Source organism: Lucilia cuprina, chromosome 3, assembly GCF_022045245.1.
Source record: "Lucilia cuprina isolate Lc7/37 chromosome 3, ASM2204524v1, whole genome shotgun sequence".
NCBI lineage: Eukaryota > Metazoa > Arthropoda > Insecta > Diptera > Calliphoridae > Lucilia > Lucilia cuprina.
The window spans coordinates 3,745,356-3,761,011 of NC_060951.1; the positions used below are offsets into that span (position 1 = coordinate 3,745,356).

A 15,656-nucleotide genomic window follows, 5' to 3' on the forward strand; every position below is an offset into this window, starting at 1 on the left:
TTAAAAGGTCTGTTTTTAAAAAAGGTAGTAGAAATACTACATTTTTTTAAAAAAAGTAATAAAAATACTACTTTTTTAAAAAAGTAGTAAATTTCAAATTTAAACATACGGTAAGCATTTTTAAGCATTTAGGTGATTAAATTTTGTAATTATGTAGTTTTTTAAAAAAAAGTAGTAGAAATACTACTTTTTTGAAAATTTTTGAATATAAAACTTTTTGCATTTTTTTATGTTTTCAAAACAGTTTTAGGGTTAAAAATCAATTTTTTTTTTAAATTTTTAAATCCTCAATTTTTTATAGATTTTTTTCTTGAACTAAGTCAATATTACGACGGTAGTGTGTATGTATGTATGAGTTTAAGAGAATCTGTGTATAAGATTAGATAGCTAAGGTATTTGATCATAGATATATATTAACAATATTGAGTATATACGTATTTAATTTCCCCCAAATAACTACAACAACAACAGCGACCACAAAAAGAAGGTGTATCTTTAAATCTATTATTTGGTTACTTTGAATAAAAACACATACACACACATACATACACACATATTATATATAATACTTTATAATTAAAACCCAAAACAAACCTCAACACGAACATTTGTTGCTCAAAATTACGTTGAAATTCGCTTTTTTTTGGAGTTTTAAATAGCACAACAATCACAACACACAACAACAAAAAAAAAGAAACATTCAACAAGAATCAGGCTAATAATTCTAATTTGTGGGTAAAATCTAGGTTTTTGTTTTTGTTTTTCTAGTTTTGATCATCATCTTCATCATCATCAACATTGTTTTACTTTTGGTGTATGTTGTTGTTGTTGTATCTACTACACTATGTATGTATGTATGTAAAGAGTATTTATTGAGCTTAAGATACATGCAAGTGATTAGATATAACAAAAACAAACTTATAGTTTGGTTTCTAACAAAATGAAGCGTTTTAATTGGATTATAAGATTTATTTCTAAGATTCGTTACTTTTGATTTTGTTGTTTCAAGACGGACTTTTTGGTCTGCTTCTATGTCATTTTAATACTTAATAATAGTAGTAGTCGTAGTAGTCATTTGTGTTGTTGTTGTTATTATTTCAAATTTCTAAGTAATTTTATTAGCTGCTGCTAATGTTGTTGTTGTTTTTGTTTTAATTTGAAAGATACCGCATCTTAAATAATAATTTTCATATGAATTTGTTTAAACAAAACAGAAAAAGCAAAAAAAAACAACAACAACCATTCAAACAGTGGACTACAACAAAAAAGGAGTTAAAACATCAACAATATAAAAAACCTTTCAATTTTGTTTTTAATTTAAACCAAAAAACTGATTTTATTTAAAAATTATACAAAAATGCTACTTTTTGAAAAAAGTAGTAGAAATACTACTTTTTTAAAAAGTAGAAAATTTTACAAATTTTTAACAAATTAATAAAAACCAACTTGTTTTTAATAAAAAATTTGCTAAATATCTACTCTTTTTGAAAATAGTAGTAGAAATACTACTTTTTCAAGTAGTAGAAATACTACTTTTTTTAAAAACTATAAAAATTTAAAAAATTTTTAACAAATTAATAAAAACAAAACTGTTTTAATAAGAAATTTACTAAATATTCATTTTTTTTAAATAGTAGTAGAAATACTACTTTTTAAAAATGGTAAAATTTTCACCAAAATTCAAAATTTTAAGTGATTTTAACACAGAAAATAAAATTTTTAGGAAAAAAATCATAATTTTTTTAACTTTTTAAAAAAGTAGTAGAAATACTACTTTTTTAAAAATGCTTAATATTTTGATGAATTTTATCAATTTAAACCTTTTTAACACCAAAAAAGTAAAATCTTTAGGAAAAATTTGTATTTTGTGATAATTTAAGAATAAGTAGTAGAAATACTACTTTTTTTAAAATCGCAAAATTTTATAAAAATAATGATTTACACATAATTTCTATATAAACTAAAAACTCTCGATTTTTCAAATTTTTGAAATAAGTAGTAAAAATACTACTTTTTGAAAAAGTGCTAAATTTCTTCAAATTTACTATTTTTAAATAATTTAAACATCAAATAATACTTTTAATGCAAAAAATTATCATTTTTTACCTTTTGAAAAAAATGTTATATTTAGTAAAAATTAATGTTTTAAAAGTTACTATAATAAAAAGAAACACTTTTAAGGCAATAAATACTGATTTAAAAAAAAAGTAGTAGAAATACTACTATTTTTTAAGTGAAATTTTTAAATAAAATTAATGTTTTCAAGTTATTTTAACATTTAATAACGCATTTAAGACAAAAACATTTGTTGATTTTCAAGCTTTTGAAAAAAGTAGTAGAAATACTACTTTTTAAAACTTATTAAATTATGTTCAAAATTGATATTTTCAGATAACTCCTATGAAAACTAACACTTTTAAGGTGAAAAAACTTCATTTGATAGATTTAAAAAAAAGTAGTAGAAATACTACTTTTTGAAAAGTTTATATTATTGCTAAAAATCACTTTTTTACAATATTTAATGGTAATAAATCACATTTTTTAAGTGTTTTATACGTTTTTTTAAATAAGTAGTAGAAATACTACTTTTTGAAAAGTTATAAAATTTGGCTCAAATTTATATTTTCTTAACATTTTATGATTGAAAAACTTGTTTTTAGCAAAAATTTTGATTTTATTACATTTTTTAAAAAAGTAGTAGAAATACTACTTTTTGAAAAGTTATTAAATTCAGCATTTATATTTTCTTAACATTTTATGATTGAAAAACATATTTTTAGTAAAAATATTCTTTCTATGATGTTTTTGAAAAAAGTAGTAAAAATAGTACTTTTTGAAAAGTTACAAAATTTGGTTAAAATCATACTTTCTTAACATTTTATGATTGATAAACTTGTTTTTAGTAAAAATCTCGTTTTTAATATGGTTTTTAAAAAAGTAGTAGAAATACTACTTTTTTTAAAACCCTAAAATTTGGTTAAATTTTCGGCCTTTTAACATTGTCGCATAAAAAGTTAAACATTTTCTCAAAGTTCAATTAATTTTCTTTCAGTTTTTAAGCCAGTTTGCTCCACTGTTTCTCTAAATTGTCTAGATCATTTACCAGTAATTTTTAGTTTTTTTTTTTGGTCACTGTTCATCTTTTAAAATTCTACTGTAGTCGTCTCGTTGGCTCATACACAAATTACGTATAATTTTTATTTTAGTTTTTTTCATTTAATTATTTTATTTATATATTTTTTTAATAAAACAAAAAAAAATTAGTTCAAACGTGTTTTTTCTCTCGAGAACAATTTGTTGTTGTCTGTTTGTCCGTCCGTCCGTCCGTCTGTCCTGTTGTTAATTTTTTAATGTCGATTTTTGTTTTGTTCCAATAAAAAAAAAAGACTCACACAATTTTTATAAATTATGACTGCCATATGTTAAGATTTGTTTTCTGTATTTATTACGATCATTGACGAGACCCGGTTTGAGGGTGGTGGAGGATTTTGTTTGATTTTTTTGATTCTGTTTTTGTTTCGTATGTGAATATAATGAGTGGCTAATTAAGTTTGAAAAATATTGTATAAAATTTTGGTAGCTTAGAGGAAATTATGAATCATTGTTGTTGGGGGAGATGTTAATTAAAGGAGATATAAGTGGGTGTAACGACGATGATGATGATGTATTGGAATCAATAGAATAATATTCTATATTTATGTTTTAAATTTAAATAACATTTCTTTATATTCTAAATTAAGTTTGTTATGATCGAAATTTTCGAAAAATTTGAAAACCTTAAAAAAAGTTCTCTTCCAGTTATGTTCTAGTTGTGTTGTAATTCTGTTCTAGTTCTATTCTAGTTCTGTTCTAGTTCTGTTCTAGTTCTGTTCTAGTTCTGTTCTAGTTCTGTTCTAGTTCTGTTCTAGTTCTGTTCTAGTTCTGTTCTAGTTCTGTTCTAGTTCTGTTCTAGTTCTGTTCTAGTTCCGTTCTAGTTCTGTTCTAGTTCTGTTCTAGTTCTGTTCTAGTTCTGTTCTAGTTCTGTTCTAGTTCTGTTCTAGTTCTGGTTCTGTTGTAGATCAGTTCTAAGTTCTTTTTTTTTTATTAAAATGTGTTAATTGTGGGATATTTCCGTTTTTAAAGCATAAATTTGCTAATTAGCTTAAACAACACGCAATTTTAATTTTAAAGTTTTTTTTTTTTTTTTGAAAGAACATAAAAATTATTTTAAATTTTAATTGGTTTGATTTTAAAATATCCATATAACTGTCACATAATTTAAATATTCAAATGGTTACATTGACTTTTGTTGGGTTATTTTTTGTGCGTTGCCGGGTCAAGTTCAAAAAAAGCATTAAAAAATTAATTACTTTTTTTTTAAGAAATTTTTCTTTGTGATAAAGGTTTTTCTAAATAAATAATTGCAAGTAATTGATTTTTCTAGTCAAAAGGACAAAATATGCCTTAAGGATAAGAAAATTCCTTAAATTTTTCTTTTAAATTTTACAAATATATCAAAATTTGACACATTTGTTGTGAGAGCAGCTTGTCATTTAAACATCAAATCAAATGAACCCTTCAAAAGCTGTAGAAAAAAAACTTCCCCTCTGCAAATACAATCCTTGACACTTAACATACATCTTTAAACAAGTCCTGTATGAGTAAGGAAGGAAAAAAATGAAGAAACACAATACCTAAATGAAGATTGATTTAAATTAACCTTATTAGCATTTGTCCCAAACAAAATAATTCCACAAAAAAAAGTAACGTTTATTATAATAAAAAAAATACATATCTAATAAATTTCAAAAATATATATTTTTTTAACATTTCGTAACATTTTTATGTGTTACGCCTAATTAAAGATTGTCGTAACGTACAAAAATTTTGTTTTTTTTTTTATGTTAAAGATTCACACATGTGAATCTATCTTTTGGATGCTGGATATCAGTTTGGTTTTTTTTTTTTTTTTGTTTAATCATGACAAGGGGTTGTTTATGACATTGTTTTGAAACTGTATAGATATTGAATGGCCTTTTATTTGAATGTTGTTGTTGAAATAATTAAAATGTATATATGTGTGTGTATGTGTGTGTGTTACATGAGATTTTTTTTTTGAAAACTGATTGAATTTCTATGTTAAATGTCAGCTAGGATTCTAATCATGAAAAGTAAAGTATGTTACTTTTTCAAATATAATGCTTTTTTTCTAATGTATAAAGCAAATTATCAAGGTTTTTAGATTGAAATCTTTTTTTAGAGATTTTTTTTCATATACATATGCTACCGGCTTTTAAAATATATTAAACAAAACATATTAATAACAATATTTATACAATCATTAAATGATATTTCAATTATCTTCATAAAAATGCTTTAAGTTCAAAGGTTATGAAAAGAAATTTCTAAAAACATAAAAATCATTACAAAATTTTTCAAAATTGTTTTAAATTTTCCCATTTAAAACATGTAGAAAATTTTGGAAAATGTTTTTAATATTCTAATTTGTGAATGTCGAAGTGCTTTACGTGAACACCTGCTGTTTTGGCCTATTTTACGTTGGTAGTTTTTAACCTCTAAGTGAGCTTTCTAGACGACTAACTACAGCCCCATTGCTTATCTTACACTCAGGTGGTAGATGAATCGTCACAGCCATTTACAAGTTATATTCTTAAGGACTTAAATCTCTGGCCATTACTGTCTTGTTGCTTAACTTTCGATATGTATAAAACATTACTTTAGTTAACAACCATTTAGATGAGATGACCTCTGTTGAGTCGGCAACAGTACTTAGAGACGTTATTCGTTAGATCGAAATACGACTATGTTCTTACTCACAGGGAATACAATGTGATAAATCTGGTATGAACAAAGTTTTCCCTGAACATACTCGAACAAGGAATTAAATACACACTTCTCATTCATCTGACACACTAATAGAAAACAACATCTGACACAATTCTTTAAGGTTTACGGGCTCACTAACTCATTTCCAACGCTTAGAACCACAGTCACTACATTGTTGCGTAATCTGTTAACTTCGAATACTGAATTAATGATTCCACCGTATCTCAGTTCTTTAACCCACAATTTGTCGATTACGTCAAAACCACAGTCACTACGTGAATCCCAAAGGAAGCTTAGCACAAAGTATTGCAGGCAACAGGCCATTCGTAGTGCCAGATTATGTGGGTCTCTGATATTGCAGGCAACTGACCATCCATAATACCTCTTTTTTTTTGTCGGGATTGCAAACACTTACCAAGATGGGGTTTTTCATGAAGGTAATATGCCCCTGGGGATGATGAGGAAGGTATAATTTCGAAAATTTCGAACATAAGAAAATTAAGCAAAAATGCTTAGAAGACGATTGAATAAAATTTGTCTATATTAATTTGTATTAAAATTTTAATTTTCTGGTATTTTTTTAAATTTTTAACTTTTCGAACTTAATTTCGAAATTTTCGAACATAACAAAATAAGCCTGAAATGATAGAAAACGTTTGGAAATCATTTTTATGTATGAATTTCACTTTAAATTGTAAATTTTTAGTGTTTTTTCGAATTTTTCGAATTTTTCGAACTTAATTTCGATATTTTCGAACATAAGCAAATTAAGCTAAAATGCTTAGAAAACGTTTGTAAACCATTTGTACACATTATTTTCTTTTTAATTTGTAATTTTCTAGTGTTTTTTGAAAGTTCGAATTTTTCGATCTTAATTTCGAAATTTTCGAACATAAGAAAATTAAGCTAAACTACTTAGAAAACGTTTGGAAATCATTTTTAAGTATAAATTTCTCTTTACATTGTAAATTTCTAGTGTTTTTTGAAAGTTCGAATTTTTCGAACTTGATTTAGAAATTTTCAAACATAAAAAATTAAGCTAAAATGCTTAGAAAATTTATACAAAAATTTTACTTAAAGCTTTCTTTTATGCCATTTTTTGTAAGTTCGAATTTTTCGAACATAATTTCGAAATTTTCGAACATAAGAAAATTAAGCCAAAATGCTTAGAAAATTATTGGAATTCATTTTTATACAAAAATTTTACTTAAAGCTTTCATTTTATAGCATTTTTTGTATTTCGAATTTTTCGAACATAATTTCGAAATTTTCGAACATGCTTAAAATGGTGTAAAAAGCTTTAAATCATTTTAAACTAATACCCAGCTATAAATTATGGCTCAAGTGGCAATTTTTGCAACATTTTTGAAATTTCGAATTTTTCGAAGTTAATTTCGAAATTTTCGAACTTGCTTAAAATGGTGTTAAAAGCTAAAAAATCATTTAAAAATAATACTTAGCTATATATTATATGTGTAATAAGAATTTTTGATACTTTTTTTGAAATTTCGAATTTTTCGAACTTAATTTCGAAAATTTAGAATTTGCTTAAAATTAACTAAAAAACTTGAAAATTATTTTAAAGTTATATCCAGCTCTAAATTATAGCTTAAATAGCAATTTTTAGTACTTTTTGGAAAGTTCGAATTTTTCGAACTTAATTTCGAAATTTTCGAACATAGCTAAAATGTCTTAAAATATAATTTACAACATTTAAAGAGTAATTTTATGTTGCAATTGTGATTTATAGTGACACATATACTTATTTTTCCTGTTTTTCTCTCTCTCTCTCTCTCTTTCTTTACAGAATTCAGTTTCAGTTTTCTCACTCAACTATGTGAAGTCTTCTAAGTTTAGTTGCAGCAGCAGTATTTGGATTATAACTTAAAGCTTTTGTGAGTAAAAGTTTGTTTTTTTATTAAGAATTAAGTAAAATATTACAAATAAAATTAAATGAAAGAAATTGAAACGAAATTGAACAAAAAAACGAACTTAATGCAAGAGAAAAAACAAAAACGATTAAAATACAAACGAAAACGAATATGTTTAATTGATTTGATTAATTTATGTTGTAATAAAAGAAACGAACGAAATTAAATATTATTTTTCTTTATAACAAAAACTAAAATCCTTTCTTAACCATTTGCTAAAGCAGTATTTTAGTTTTAAAATTTCCAAAAAAAATTTATTTTAGTTGAAACACTTTTTTTAACAAAATTATTTAAGAAAAAACCAAACAGAGCATTTTTATAGTACTAAACCAAAAACAAAACAAATAAATTGAAATAAAACGTTTCCAACCTCAAAAAAAAGAAGAAAATTAATAAAAAATATATATCAATTCTCCAGCATATCATTTTAAATAAAATTAACAAAATAGCAATAAAAATAAGAAATTTTCTTAAGAAACAAAAAAGAAAAAAATTAAAAATTATAAAAAAATTAAAAAAAATATTTTAACAAATTAAACAGAATTTTCATAGACAAAAGTTTAAGTTTGTTTTAAATAAAATTTAGTTGTTTTGATTTAATTTATTAAAATAATTTTAAATAAAGTGCAATATTTAAGTTTTGTTTAAATTTTAGTTTAAAATTAAAAAAAAAAAAACAATAACAAAAACTGGCCAAAAAATTAAAAAAAAGAAACTACCTCGTTTTTAATATTAACAAAAAAATATTTATTAATATTAAAACAATAAAAAAACTTTAATAATATTTGCAAAAGTTATACGTAATTGAGAAGTAATAATATTATTTATATAAAAAAACAAATTATTTAAAACAATAGTAAATTTTAAGCATTAGTCAAGTAAACTATATAAATATAAATCTAAAAAAATAAAACAAAATCAGGTATGTCAACAAAAAGTAAAAAACGAAAATTTAAATAAATTAATTATTTGTAATAATAAAACAAAAAAACTACTAAGTTAAATGTTGTAAATCTTTGTGTTAAAATCTACAAAAGATTTTGCAAAAAAAAAAAAAAAATTAAAAAAATAATAAATATTTATTCCTAAAGAATTAAAACCCACAAAAAAACCCCCAAAAAGTAATTTATTTCAATAGGTTTATTATTTACCAAAACTTTTCTTTTTTAAAACAAATAATTTCCATTTTTGTATTTTTTTCCATTAAGATTTTTTCTAAGCTTTTCGAATATATCAATATATTTGCTTAAACTTTTAAAAAGCAAGTTTATCAAAACTTAGTTTAAACTAATATTCTTTTAAAATGCAAATTTTTTATCACAATTTTTTAACAATATTTCATAATCATTTTTCATAATAATTTTTATCACAAATTTTTAACAAATTTCATAAAAAACACTTCATTTTACTTAAACTTGCTTTAAACTAGTTTAACTAAACCAAGTTTAAGTTAGTTTTAGAAAAAAATTTTTAAAACCTATTTTATATTTGTCTCAGTTTTCTTTAATATTTTACAAAATCTAAAAATTTTTAGCTAAACTTCATTTCGGCAAGTTTAAGTAATCTTAGTTTAAAACAGGTTTAGTAAAGTGTAGAAAATTTCTTAAATTATATTTACTGTTGCTTAATAATATAGCAACAATTTTTTGCTAAACTTGTTTTAATTAAGTTTAAGTAAACTTAGTTTAAACTAATTTTAGGTAAAATTTAAAAAGCTTAAGTTTTTCTTTATCACTCAAATTTAAAAATGATTAAAATTAAAGAGATTTGTAGTTAAACTTGCTTTAAAAAAGTTTAGATAAACCAAGATTAACTTAAATTACAAAGTTTAGAGATTTCTTAATCTTTAATCGCTAGTATTGCATAAAGCCAAATAAGTTTTAGTTGAACTTGCTTCGAAGAAGTTTAGGTAAACCTAGCTTAACACAAATTTAAGAAAAATATTAAAAGTTTTAAGTTTTCTTAATCTTTACTCGCTAGTATTTCATAAAACCAAATAAGTTTTTGTTTAAATTTAAGAAAAATTTCAAAAGTTTCAAAAGATTTCATAATCTATATTCACTTGTATTTCATAAAATAAAATAAATCTTAATTAAACTTTGTTTAAAGAAGTTTAGAAAAACCCAGATTAACTCAAATTTAAGAAAAATATCAAAAGTTTAGAGTTTTCTTAATCTTTATTCGCTAGTCTTTCATAAAACCAAATAAGTTTTAGTTGAAAATTACTTCGAAGAAGTTTAGATAAAGAAAAATATCAAAAGTTTAGAGTTTTCTTAATCTTTATTCGCTAGTCTTTCATAAAACCAAAAAAGTTTTAGTTGAACTTGCTTCGAAGAAGTTTAGGTAAACCTAGCTTAACACAAATTTAAGAAAAATATCAAAAGTTTAAAATTTTCTTAATCTATATTCACTAGTATTTCATAAAACCAATGAAATTGGAGTTAAACTGGGTAAACCAGTTTGGAAGTTTAAGTATATCCAAATAAGTTTAAGGATTTTCTTAATCTTTACTCACTAATGTTGGAACAAATCAAACAGATTTTAGTTAAACTTGGTTAAAGGAAGTTGAAGTAAACCCATGTTTAATCCAATTTGAAAACAAAGTGCGAAATTTAAGGATTTTCTTAATATTTACTCTCTAATGTTTTATAAAATTGAACAAATTCTAGTAAAACTTGCCTCAAAAAAGTTTAAGTAAACCCAGGTTAAACCAATTTAAAGTTAAATTTCAAAAAAGTATTAAAGAAGTTAAAGTAAATCCAGGTTAAACCCATTTAAAGTTAAATTTCAAAAGTTTAGAGATTTTTAAATCTTTATTTACTAGTATTTAATAAAATTAAACAAATTTTAGTTAAACCTGCCTTAAGGAAGTTTAGGTAAACCCAGGTTGAACCTATTTAAAGGCAAATTTCAAAAGTTTAAAGTTTTCTTAAACTTTACTCACTAATGTTTTATAAAATTAAACAAATTTTAGTTAAACTTGTTTAAGTAAACCCAGGTTAAACCAATTTGAAAACAAATTTCAAAAGTTTAGATTTCTTTTATTCTTCACTCACTAATGTTTAAACTTGGTTTAAGGAGGTTTAAGTAAACCCAGATGAAACCAATTTGAAGATAAATTTCAAAAATTTAGGTTTTTCTTAATCTTTACAAAATCAAACAGATTTTAGTTAAACTTGCATTAGGAAAGTGAAACCAATTTGAAGCTAAAACCAATTTAAAGATAAATTTCAAAAGTTTAGGTTTCTCCTTATCTTTACAAAATCAAAAGAGATTTTTAGTTAAACTTGCTTTAAGAAAGTTTAAGTAAACGCAGGTTAAACCTTTACTCACTAAAGTTTTATAAAATCCAACAAGGTTTAACTCAATGTTAAGAGAATTTTCAAAAATTCATATTTTTCCGCAACAGTTTTTGAAAATATTTTATAAAATTATGAAAATTTTAGCTAAACTTGGTTTAAGGCAGTTTAACTTAATTTTAGGAAAATGTTTAACAATTTATTGGTTTTCTTCATCAGTATTCAACAATATTTTATAAAAACAAAAGCATTTTAGCTAAACTTCTTTTTTAAACTTAGTTTAACTGTTTTTTAAGGAAAAATAACAAAATTTTTCTATTTCTAGATAAGAATTTACTAAAATTTTAGAAAATCAAAGAAAATTTTGTTTTAAGCCAGTTTAACTAAACAAAGTTTAACAGAGTTTTTACTTACAAAAGTAATTTGTTTTAAACTCGGTTAAACTAAAACTTTTTTCCATTTTTTCCAAATTTTCTTTAAATTAGTTATTGCTTAATGCGAGAAACTAGTCAGAAATACTTAAACTTTATATAAGCTAGTTTAACTAAACCAAGTTTAACTTATATGTTCCTTATATATCGTATGCTATCAATTAGTTAGTTAGTTTTACTTAAACTTGGTTTAAACTCCAGTTTAAAGCAATTTTTTTGGAATTTTGAAATAATTTTACTTAAAACTTTTGTTTGCTAATACAATTATTAAATTACATTTCCTTAAACTTGTTTTTAAGCTAGTTTAACTAAACCAAAGAAAAAAAGAAAATTTAGTTATATTTCAGTTAAACTTTTTAAGTTTTTAGTTTAAAATTAAAGAAAATAAAGGAACCTTGTACCTCCGCAATCTCAAGCAGTTTTTTTTAATAGAAAAAAACATATTAAATTTAAATGAATAATAATCTTAAACTAAATTGTAGTTTTAAACTGATCCCACAAATATCATATAATCTTTAGAAAGAAACAATTTTAAACCCGAATTAAATGTCTAATTATAAAATTTGCAAAAAAAAAAACAACAGAAAAAATAATTCTTTAATTTATAGTCTAAATGAAAATTAATTATAAAATTTAAAACCAAAAAAGAAAAAAAGAAATCGAATAAAATAATAATAATAAATATCATGTTCATGTTAGTTGTAAACGAAAAAAATAACTTTTTTCAGTTTCATTTTATTTATTATTATTTTTTGGCAATAAATGTACATAAAAAATATATAAAAATTATATAAAAAAGAAACGAAAAAAAAATTAAATAAAAATTTCAAAAAAAAATCATAAAAAAATAAAACTGGGTATTAATTTAAAAAGCGTTTTTTTTATCTTAAAACAAACCTACTATGACTAAATGTTGCATAAAACATTTTCAAAAAGCTTTAGTTGGTGTAGGTGGTGAGTCACTTTCCATAGGCGGCAAACTTAAACGGCAAAATGAGTCATGTTTCGGGCAGAAAGTAAACAATTTGGGGATTCAAAATTCAAACTGAAATAAAAACATTTCAACTATACAATAGACTATATACTAGACAATAGAGTAGACTATAGACTAGACTGTAGACTAGACTATGGACTAGACTATAGACAAGGAATAAAAGAGAACTAGAACGGGACTAGATCAGAACTACAACAGAACTAGAACAGAACTTGAACAGAACTAGAACAGAACTAGAACAGAACTAGAACAGAACTAGAACAGAACTAGAACAGAACTAGAACAGAACTAGAACAGAACTAGAACAGAACTAGAACAGAACTAGAACAGAACTAGAACAGAACTAGAACAGAACTAGAACAGAACTAGAACAGAACTAGAACAGAACTAGAACAGAACTAGAAAAGTACTAGAACAGAACTAGAACAGAAAGAAATACATACATACAACTGAATTTATTAAGCAAACCTAATGTTTTGATTAAACTCGTTTAAAGCTAGTTTAGCTAAACCTGGTTTAACATTTAATCGTTTTATTTACAAAGTGTATAGTGCTTGGTAAGAATAAGTTTTCTTAAAACTGAGATTTAAGATTTTTTTTAATTTTCATGTAAAAATTTTTATTTTAAAAACTTTTCTGTGATTTGCTTTCGCTAGAAATTTTAAACAAATCATCAATTTTTCTCTAACAGCCATCAATCAATCAAAGTTTTTTCTAAAGTTAATAAACTGATATATTAAGAAGTTTCTTTTTTCTAAATTTAGGGTTTAAAGTCCGTTTAGCTTATTTGAGTTTTTTTGAATAAACACACATGCGTTATGATAATTTCATTTCAATTTCCATATAAAATTACTTATATTAAATCAATAAATGAAAATTTTTTGCACTATAGTGAAACAAAAAAAGTTTTAACTTACCCACACACACACGCACACACTTGACAGGATCTCTAGCCGTTAGCAAAGGCAATTTGATAGACTTATGTTAACACACACACATGTTGAAAAAACTGCCCCCTGACTTTTTTTCAATTTTTCTTTTAAAAAAATATTATAATGATGCTGATGATGTTGGATGGATGGTTGGCTGGCTGGCTGGCCAGGGCTAGAAGAACCATCAGCCAAATTGGATTTATATACTAATACACACATCAAACGTGTGTGCTGCTAGAGAGAGAATATATGTAATCATATGTGTTTGTTAAATTTTCTAAAAAAATACGTAAAAGTTTTTAATGTCTTTTCTTTTGTGTGTGTAATGGACGGATAGAAGGACCGACCATACACTTGTTTATAATCGTATGTGTTTCTATTAAATTTTCTGTTCTAAAGAGAGTTAAACACACACACGCATACACTTACAAACATGTATGTGGGGTTGTTAAAGGAAATTGCTGGCTGTTTCCGTTGATTTTGGCATTATGTAGATTTTTAGATGTTGTCTAACACATACGCACAATTTGGAAACTCCCCACCCCATTAACTTTCCTTCACTAAAGAAGCTTGTTGTGTACATGGCCAGGAGAGTATTATATATGTAAATTGTGTATTAGAGTAATTTAGTTTAAAGTTTTTGTCCTAACCCCCCTCCCCTGCTCCCTAAACAACTAACATTTTAAATCTAAGAAGATTAACATGATTTTGCATGACTCGTGTGTGTGTGAGCATGGAAGGAGAAGTAGTAGTGGGTAGAGTATAGTATTTAAAGGAATTTTTTGTTTAAGGGTATAAAGGGAAGTAGATGGAGGGGGGGGGGGGTGGTGAACAGTGTATTGCCTTGCTAACAATTTAAATTTGTTATTTTTGGCATTTTCTTTGGTTGATTTAATGACCGTTAGAGAATTTACACATATGAACACAACGTAAGCACACGCACGCTTCCATTCAAATCTAAATTTACAAAGAGTGTTACTAAATTGCTGATTGTTACATTTATGACCTGAAGTCATAATTTTATCCATAAAAATGAAGGGTTACATACTCAACAACAACAACAACAGTTTGCCATTGATTGGTCCTTTGCTGCAGACTGTTGTAATTTACGCATCAACAACAACAACAACAGCAGTACAAAATAATAAAGGTTGATTGCTTGGGTTGCTTAACACAATGTTTTTTGCTCATGTCTGGTGGCTGATTTCTGATTTAACTTGATTTCAGGCTTAAAATTATTATTCTACTTGTAAAAAGGGGTTTTATAAAAGAAATTGATTGTTAAGGAAATTGTTAAATATTTTTTGAACAAAGAACAAAAAAAGTATATTAAATAGAAATTTTAGTTAAAAAAATATATGAAAAATGTCTCAATTTAGTTTTACTTAAACTCTAGTTTAACACTAGTTTAACTAAACCCTGTCTTACTCCTACATCTTGCATATTTGAATTGAATATAAGTATTTACTTAATCTTTAGTTTAACGTTATATTTTCCAAAATCTCAAATTTTTATGCCCAAAAACTTAAATTCTTATTTTTTCAAGAGAAAAAACTTTAAAATTTTTTTTCTTTAAACTAATCAGTTTATTTATTTGATTTTTTATTACAAAACATTTGTTGTTTTCTTTTTTTTTCCTCTTTTTATCATTGTCCTATCTAAATGGTGTAAATGACTTAAAACTCAATCAAATCCAGAGACAATTTTTTTACAAAACACAGAAAAAAGGAAAATAGAAACAAAAAACTCAAACTCTCCTAACATTGACTACTTTGTTTCAAAAACTCTGGGGTAAAGGCAGACAATTTCAAATAGAACATTTTAAAATAAACCCTTTTTTGGGCAAATATTGTTAGAACTATTTCGCTATTATTTGCTGAATAGCAGAAAATTGTTAAAATTTCCCACTTTTAAATAAATGACAAAAAATGCCTTAGCCGGCGGCATTATTTATATGTTATTAGTTGCTCCCTAGAGTAGAGTGCATTTCTTAAAGGAAATTTTACTTGAAGCCGACTACAGCTACATACTTACACATATTCGAAAGGAGAAGATAAGATAAATATTGTTGATTGCCCAATAAGACTGGCAACAGAGATGGAGCAATGGTCCTAGAACAGAACTAGAAGAGAACAAGAACAGAACTGGAACAGAACTGGAACAGAACTAGAACAGAACTAGAACAGAACTAGAACAGAACTAGAACAGAACTAGAACAGAACTAGAACAGAACTAGAACAGAA

The 15,656-nt window shown here is 24.5% G+C and overlaps 1 protein-coding gene across 1 annotated transcript in view; it reads left to right on the forward strand.

The window, feature by feature from the left end:
* The window catches only part of LOC111682589 (putative uncharacterized protein DDB_G0271606), a 30,430-nt gene extending 22,354 nt beyond the window's left edge, over positions 1-8,076 (forward strand). The window contains exon 2 of the mRNA XM_046946180.1: positions 7,634-8,076. Within this exon, the coding sequence (XP_046802136.1) occupies positions 7,634-7,677 (44 nt within the window). The 3' untranslated portion in view covers positions 7,678-8,076. The remainder of the gene's footprint in view (positions 1-7,633) is intronic.
* The last annotated feature ends 7,580 nt before the right edge of the window (positions 8,077-15,656 follow it).